This window comes from Coffea arabica, chromosome 2c (assembly GCF_036785885.1).
Source record: "Coffea arabica cultivar ET-39 chromosome 2c, Coffea Arabica ET-39 HiFi, whole genome shotgun sequence".
NCBI classification, from domain to species: Eukaryota; Viridiplantae; Streptophyta; class Magnoliopsida; order Gentianales; family Rubiaceae; genus Coffea; species Coffea arabica.
In genome coordinates this window covers 39633801-39642909 of record NC_092312.1, presented here as the reverse complement: position 1 = coordinate 39642909, position 9109 = coordinate 39633801, and the positions used below count along the sequence as shown (strand labels likewise).

Here is a 9109-nt window from a genome sequence, read left to right as displayed (position 1 = left end):
AAAATCTGCGTCACTGTTAGAACAAGGCATTCACCTTCCAAACAACTCAGCAACTAACACGAATAGGGCTAGAGAGATAGGATCCCCCTGTCTGACCCCTCGCGTCGACGTAAAAAATCCCGTCAGCTCCCTATTTACAAGTACCGAGAACCAGTTATTCGTAACCAGGCGGAAGATCAGATCAACCGCATTTTCTTGAAAACCAAATGCCCTAAGCATGAAGAGGAGAAACGACCACTCTACTCTATCATACGCCTTTTCCATATCCAACTTTAACATAAGGTTCTGAATCTCTAACTGACGATCGAGTTCCTGTGCATGCTCTTGCATCAGTAGGACATTATCAATTATTTGATGCCCCGGGACAAAATCGGATTGCCAAGGAGAAATCAGCTAGGGCAGGAGCTTGTTTAACCTATTTTTCACAAGCTTAAAGATAATCTTGGAGCTGACGTTACACAGACTGATTTGCCGAAATTCTTGCCAGCGAGATGCCCCCTCTATTTTCGGTACTAACACAATTAACGTGTTGGTAACCCCTTTTCACAACCACCCGCCCTTAAAATAATCCTAAACAACAGCCACCAACTCCTCCTTAATTATCCCCCAACACGCCTGATAGAAACCAGACCCAAATCCAACCGGGCCAGGGGCACTATCTAGGCTGATGGAGAACATTACTTCACGAACCTCTTCCATGGATGGCAAAACCAACTGTCTCTCATTATCCCCCAAAGACACTCGTGGGAGAGTGAAAGGTAATACTGGATGACGGTTGGTATCCTTATCCGATTCGAATAGCGTCTCAAAGAACGATGCTGCTGAGCACTTGATGTCTTCAATCTTTGTCAGCCACTGCCTCGTCGAGCTGCGTATCCTGGCAATGTAATTAGAAGCCTGCCGTTGTCGAACCACAGCATGGAAAAAGGCCGTGTTCGCATCCCCTTCCTGAATCCATTTTACTCTCGATTTTTGGCATCAAAATTCACAATCAATTGCCAATTGTTTCATGTAGGCCGCCCTTGCCTCATGGTAAGCAATCTTAGACATCACAGTCCTCTCCATGTCATACTGGAGCGCCGCAGTATGCATAACTTTCTCAAGCTCCGCCATCCTAGTGCCAATATGCCCAAACACCTCCTTATTCCATGCTCTTAGCTTGCCTCTCATTCTTGACAGTTTACAGTAGAACTCTGACATTGTACGTGCTGGGCAAGCCCCTCCCCATGCCTCCTGAACAACTTCAAGGAAAGAGCCATGGCGGGGCCAAACATTGAGGTACCTGAAGGAAGAGGCCCCTTGGCTCTCCTAGCCACACTTAATCAAGAGGGGCGCATGATCAGATCGTCCCCGTGCAAGGTACAGCACCCTTGATATACCATATATCTCGGCCCATTCGCAATTAACCAACACCCGATCCAAACGCTGCCACCTAGTCCCATTCGTCTAGGTAAACGGCGCCCCTTCAAAATCTACCGAGACAAGGCCACAATAAAAATCGTTTGATTGAACTCCTCCATGCTTCGAGCATTTGGCGGTGTTTCCCTAGTCACTTGGAGGCCTCCAAGATAATGTTAAAATCCCCAGCCAACATCCAGGGTCCTTGGCGTGAAATCGCCAAACTCTCCATGGCACTCAAGAGAGGCCGTCTAGCTGCCCCTGTGCATCGAGTATAGATTACCGAGAGAAAGAGTGTACCGGTTGGGGAGCTAAACTCCATATCAACCAACTGGTCTGCGAATGTGGTAAATGAAATAGAGAGAGCAAGGTCCCATAAGACCCAGATCTTGCCATCCACAAAGGAGGCTACCGACTTATAACCTACAAACCGTTTCACAAAATCTAAATGCCCTTCATTAGACATAGGTTCCAACAAAACCAGAATTTTCACATTAAAGTCAAATTTCATCTTTTTTAAGTATCGGAGCGAGTCCATCTTTGACGCACCCCGTATATTCCATACCAGAAAATTAATTGGATCTAACATTGGAACGAAGTGCATACCTCTTTCAAGTTTTCCCACCCATCGCGTTTGGTTTTGGGAGCCTACCCGTTCTTTCCGTCCCTCATTTATTGTCTAAATCCTCAGGAGCTGCACATCTAGCGAATCAATTGCAGGATAATTCCTCCCATTGTGCTCCAGCCTGCCAGTATGCTCCAACCGATGTGTCAACTGCACTTGTATGGCTCGAAGTTCCTGATACCTCAGCCCTTTAGGTGCCTCTCTACGCACAGGGCTAAGCGACACAGCACCTCTCAGATTTTTGCCTCTCAACTCCACTACCCCATCTCCCACCCTATCAAGGACTCCAAATGGGTTACTGAGTTGTATCCGTGATGCCATTGACACTTGCCCAGCCCCCTTATCCCCAGCATTCTCGAGTAGCAATGCATCTAGTCCCCTTGCATCTGCCTCCCCCACTCCAGCCGCAACCATTGTTGCCGTACTTAGTCCATCATGCGCCTGCACACTTGTAGTTCCTTCACCCTCAGCGGTGCCTCCGACAGCAGACTGCTACTGCATAACCTCGTCCCCAGTCTGCACCAATCCCTCGACCAAGTCCAGTTGCTGCTGCTGCACTACCTCATCATCCTGGGCCTCTAGTTGCTCATGGTCCAAAGCCAAGGGTGACCTTCCCACCTCTGCCTCCGTCCCAGTAGAAGATTGCTGGATATCCCTCCTCTCTCCAACATCCTCCCCTCTCGCCATGGTCGTTCCTTGATCTTCTTTGGGAAGGGGGTCTTTGCCCTGCGGCAGATGTGCCTGGGCATTTTTTGCAGGTTTTAGAGCCGGATACTTCCTATAACACTCCTGTTGGACATGGCCAAACCTCTCATAGAAGGAGCAGAACGCTGGCCAACTCTCGTATCCCACGTGCTGCCAGAAACCATACTTCTCATCACCTATCTAGATCTTTTTCACAGGTGTGCGGGCTACATCGATCTCCACCAACACCCTTGCGACAAACGGCCTCCTCAGATCTCGCGTAACTGCGTCAATCTTCAGCAGTCGTCCCAAGACAGAAGCCAGCTTATTGAGTGGGTTCCTTCCAAAAAACGGTAATGGCAGGCCTAGAAAACTTACCCACACAGGAGCGATCGATACTTCTTTGTTGGCTTTGAAATCGAAAGACCATTTGGAGATTGTCATAGCGAGCTCTTTATAAACCACGTGCGGCATATGAATAACCTAGTATAATCCTTCTCCATTGTTGGCCTGATGAGGACATGGTTCGCATCCAACAAGGCCACCGCACAATCCCCCTTCAGCCCTAGCGACAGGAAAAACTTTCTTACAGTATCCATAGGAGGTCTACTGTATGAGAATCTGCCTACTAGTGCGTGCTGGAATGGACGTGCCAATTGCAAGATTTCCTTCTTTGCTATTCTGAGGGCGGGTTCCCCTCTATATGTAGAGATAGTCCTTGGATTGAAAGCCTCAGCACCACTGCTGGTTGGTGCCACAGCCGCGAAGCTCTTCGATGGGGGCGGCGCATTTCCCACAGCCCCATCCGGCTGCTGAAGTGCCGCCATGATGGGCGACGGCCAAACCGAACCCTAGCTTTCCTTTTTTAGCCAAGTAGCCAGAACCCTAGATTAATAAAACTTGATTAAACTCTAGTGTCTCACCTAAATCTCCAACAATGGCGTCAAAAACTTGATAGGGATATTCTTACTACTCTACAAATTTTAAAACCTTTGGTAGTATGTTAGTTTAGGTGGTACAAACTTGATAGAAGATGTTAGTTTAGATGGTACAACTAGTCATATGACATAAACAATGAATATAAAACTAGTTAGGTGGTAAAACCAACCATATAGGCAGTATGTTGCAAGAAATTAAATAAAAGTAATGACAAATTAGATTAGAATTGTTGTAAGATTAAGTAAGAGGATCCTAAGGATTAGAATCCCTTGTTATGTCATGATTAGAAATTAGTTAAGGTGATTATGCTTATGCTTCCACGAATTGTCAAGAAATAACTTCCAAATGTACGTCTTTACTTTCACCAATGGACATTCTTAAGAGAAACTATCTTGACTAATTCCTCTAAAAATTAATTTCGCCAATTTCTTTAATTCATTGAATAATCCTTCACCTATAATCATAGAGAAAAGGTAAGAAATAAGTTAATAAGTTCAATGAACTTATTTTCTGAATCCAACCAACCATTATTCACTACTTTCGTGAGAATAAGGCAAATGTTTAAGAATTTAGATCTATTTGAAGACAACTTTCATTGCTCAACAATTATCAAATCATTCATAGTTGATGGCCAAACAACTATAAAGCATAGCCATAAGTTCTCAAATTAATGATTCATGAAAAAGCATAATCATTCTCTAACTATTTCAAATCAAAACTATAACAAGTTTATCTTCACCTTGGGATATGAAAAAGTTTAGCTAGACATCATATGAAGAATATCTAAGTATGAAACAATCTTGTAACAAAGCATGACAAATAAGAACAAAAGACAAGTTCAGGAAGAAGAATTCTTATTCAATGTCTTGAAGGTTGAATCCTTGAATTTCTTCACAAGTTGATCTTTCAAATAAACTCAGTTAAGAGTGTTTTCACCTTCCTCTTAAAGCTCTTAATCTAAGAAAAAAAACTCTCAATATGAAACTAGAATTAAACTTCTTCTACCTCTACTCTACTTATTACTACAAAGAGCTACAAGATGTTAAAAGATGCTCAAATGAACGAGTACATGTGAGAACTCGAGAAAATTATGTGTATGCTTTGCATTATTTTCTTATAATTGCATTAATATCAGAAATATATATATAACAAATAAATGGTTAAATTAAATGCCTAATTGAATTCCTATAAAAATTAAGAATTTATAAATATCCTAGAGTGGAATAAAAATTTTCAGGGTGTATACAAATTAGAACAAATAAAATTTGGAGTCAATGAGTGAGATAATAAAATTACGGACCCTTAAAAAGGCAAATAAGCTAAAACCAAAGGACCAATTTAATCCTAAAGGTTAGACAATTCACCATGCAACCCCAAAAGAGAACTTTAGTTCCTGGACAATTGAGGACTTAGGCAACCAAATGCTAAACAAAATTTGGATGGTGATTGAGAGAAAACAAAGAAAAATCCACAGCCAATGGTCTGTTAAATCCAAACGATGACCGAGAGGAAAAGGAGAAAACTATTTGCTAAAAATTTGGACAGTGGCTGAGAACAAACCTCGGTTCCTCTCCTTACCAAACTAACCTTGAGCTCGGTTGAACTACCATGCAGCCAACAAAAATAAGCCATCAAGATTTTTTTTGAGCAGAGATCGAGAGAAAGAAACATTGGAGTTTGGTTCGAGTAGGAGCAGCTTAGAAGAGCGTACCACCGACTAGAAACATTGACCACCGAGTAGCATAACTTTCTTCTGATCCTTAAGTCTTCTAAGTAGAGAACTAAATGAGTATAAGAAGAAAAATTCGTCGGCCATATCAATTCACCGACTGCAGTAGAGAGCAATGAACTAGACAGTTGTCTTTCTTTCTTCCATCCTTTCTAGAACAGAACTGAGAGTGTAGAACTGAGTGTGAGAGTGTGAGAGAAAGCTTGGCCAACTTTATCACTAGCTAACCAAAAGCAAGAAAGAGTACTGCAAAGAAAGCGAGAGAAGCTGGAGCTAGGACCTAAAGGAACTAAAGTGTATAGCCAAGCGAGGGACATAGCCAAGCGAGGGACATGTGCAGAAATGAAGTTTACGTTCAAAACAAAAGACAGTTTTGATGTTATTTAGCGGAAAGGTCGTAACTAGAGCTACACTTATCGGATTGGGGTGCAAGTTATACAGTTTCGAAGCTAAAACAAAGAGCTAAAACTTTGATGAAGAACACTCAGTCCAATTTGTAGTGTATCTAAGTCAAAATTGCCATTCACAGAACCAAAATCTCACATTCGGGCGGGTTAACCGCTTTATCCGTAAATGACAATAACTCAGGCTACCGAAGTCGAAACGAGGTGATTCCAGGGGCATTGGAAAGATAAGAAATATACCTACATTTCTTATGAAGACCTCCAAGGCCAAATCATGCATTTTCATGGTCAAAAATGGAAAACTCTACAAAAATAAAAAACTGGGCGCGAAACAGGGTTCATGGACAGTCAAGGGTATTTCGGTCATTTCACAAGATACAGTACTAGGATCGGGTTGAAATTTTGCAAACAACTAGTTTATACTATTGGCTACAACTTTCATGTTTTGGTAAAAATCTAATTCGGTAAGGATCAGGGTGAAAAGTCACGGTCAAATTGGGTGAAATAACAACCCTGCTCGCTGAACTCCTACCTAGGCCAGTCTGGGTATTTCCAACTTTTCACAAGCTACCGAGCTCAGATTGGGCTGAAATTTTACAGCCAACTAAAAAATATCATTCTCTACAACTTTCATGTTTTAACCTAAGGCTAATTTGGCCTCTAGCTAGGTGTAACAGTACCGGGCAGAATTGGGGAAAAAAAAAACCCTAATCTGGAAATTTTGGTACAAAGCGAAAATTTTCGCAAATAACTACATTTACACACAATAGCTTCATTCTAGGCTTTACCAAGTCATCATCCATGGCCACACAATATTAAACATATGAGAGCAGAAAAATCATGATTAAATAGAAAAATGTCATCAATCTCAACTAAACTCATGAAATAACACCTAAATCCATCTCTTTAACTCATACAAGCCACAAATTTAACACTATCAAGAACACAAGAAAGGTTCCTAAGTCACTCACCTTGCAACTCAAGAGAACAAGCAACTATGCACCAATTCCTTCCAAACCACTTCCAACAATAGCCACACAAACACTAAACTAAAGGTTTTTATGGAGGAAATCTAAGTTTAAACGGTTGGAATTGAAGATTGAGCAAGATTGGAGCTAAGAAAGTGGAGAGTTTTCTTTCCTTTTTTCTTGAATGGTGGCCGGCCAAGAAGCTTAAATTTTGGGATGATTTTTGGCAATTTTATAATATAATTGGTAAAGTAATGAATAGTGTGGTCAAAAGGTAAGAATTAGTCACAAGGTGACACTTGTCACCCTATTTAATGCATAACTATCCTTTTGTTCCCTCTCACACTAATCCCTTTAGTAACCTCTAATTATCTCTTAACACCTGCTAAAGTAAACCCGGTATCCAGAACTTAACTTAACTGGCCAAATTTTACCGAACTTTCCGCACTAGCGGGTCCCACGTCCGGTATACGTTCTTAATTTCTCAAAAACTAACCGATACTAGAAAAATCATTTAAAAACTATATTTACTCTTAAAACTTATCTAGAAAATTTTTTCTAATAAAGAAAATGCAGAAAAGCATGCAATTAAATAGAATAAAACCTAGAAAATAAGAAAATTACGGGTCCTCACACTCTCTCCCCCTTAAAGAAATTTTGTACTCGAAATTTTCTTATCATAGGATCTATCAAAATCCAAGGTAACCAATGGATCATACCTTCTACGTCCCTAGATGAGTCAGGGATCTGATGATACTCTAGGGAATATACTCGAATCGGTACCTTCGCTCCAGTCCCTTCTCCTTTCGACTGTCCAGGGTTGCTCTTGGCTGGTTGCTTAGAGTTGGTCTTGGTTAGTGGCGGAGTCCCTCTCCCTTCGCGCAGTCGAGTTGGACAGTTAGTAATTCGATGTTCGGCGCTACCACAGCGCAGGCATTTTCCTTCTTTCTTCCAATAATTTGCCTCCGTGTGATTTGGCCCTCCGCAATATCCACAGAGACCTTGAGTAGCAGAGACCGATCCTCCCGGTGAGACACCACTGGCCACCCCCGGTTGTCGTACTCCCTCGTTTCCTTTTCCACTCTTAGGGGGTATGCTCTTATCTTCCTGTTTCGAGCTGCTCCCAGGAAAACCCCTTTTTTTGGTTTGGAAGTTCCTAACTTGTAACCTCGCAGTTTCAACTCGCTGGGCCTTCTCCACCACATCACTAAAGACATTAAGTTGGGCTACCGCCAGATCCCTCTGAATTTCAACATTTAATCCTTGGATGAATCGCCTTATCCGTCTTTGTTCGGTTACAATCAGTTCGGGCGCAAACTTAGACAACCGAGTGAATTGACTTTCATACTCGGCTACGGTCTGAGTTCTTTGGCGAAACCGAATAAATTCATCTTCCTTCTTTTCTTGGATTAGAGAAGGGAAAAACTTGGCATTAAATTCTCTCATAAAGTTCGCCCACGTTCTCGGGGTTTGTTCTCTTTCCCATTTCATTCAAATGACATTCCACTAGGAACGGGCGGCTCCCTCTAGATGAAAGACAGCAAATGTCACCTGTCTCTCCTCAGTGTAGTGTAATGCAGCAAAAATATCGATCATCTTCTCCAGCCACCTCTCAGCCACGTCAGGATCGGTGCCTCCGAGAAATTTGGGTGGGGAGAACTTTTGAAATCTCTCAAGGGCTCTATCCTCGCCCTCTATATGATTACCAGGGTTTCCAGGTTGAGGATTGGGGTATTGGCCCTGGTGTTCCACTATGTGGGCTAGCAGATCGGTCATGCGCTGAATAGCAGCGGCTACTTGGGCATTTGGGTCGGCCCTAGGTTCAGGTATTGGTTCCCGATTATCCCCTTTATTCGTGGGTTGCTCATGCCCGCGCCCACGATCTTGTCCACTACGAGAACCCTCCATTGGTCTATCCAATTTAGGGTCGAATCGTGAATATAACATTAAATAAACAAGTAACTAGAGGTACATACAGATCAAAAGCATAGATACATCACACAACGTTATCAAACAAATCACACGGTAGCAGTCAGTAAACTACCAATAAGGAAAGCCAGGAAGGTAGCGGGGTCATCCAAAAGGTACTATAGATAAACAAGGCCAAAAGTACAACAATAACGCGCGATAAGCTATCCTCTCTAGGGCTCCATCCATAACCTACAGGAATAACACAATTTATATCTTAATCACGGTTAGCCATGCTTACTTACAACCGAACAAACTACACAAAGTTCCTTAGAATCACATTCCTAGGCCTCCCAAGTCGCTCCTAACCTAGGCTCTCATTTATTTAGTAGCCGGGTACAAGAATCTCAAATAAGATACTTCACAACTCGAGCCGGCTGGTCCCAAGAGTAAA

At 42.4% G+C, this 9109-nt stretch overlaps 1 protein-coding gene across 1 annotated transcript; it reads right to left on the bottom strand.

The window, feature by feature from the left end:
* Positions 1-570: 570 nt before the first annotated feature.
* Positions 571-1200, bottom strand: LOC140035660 (uncharacterized). Its single transcript, XM_072076972.1, has 2 exons — positions 1000-1200; positions 571-948 (listed from the first exon to the last, which is right to left on the bottom strand). The coding sequence occupies exons 1-2, from the start codon at positions 1198-1200 to the stop codon at positions 571-573; spliced, it is 579 nt and encodes a 192-aa protein (XP_071933073.1).
* Between the last annotated feature and the right edge of the window lie 7909 nt (positions 1201-9109).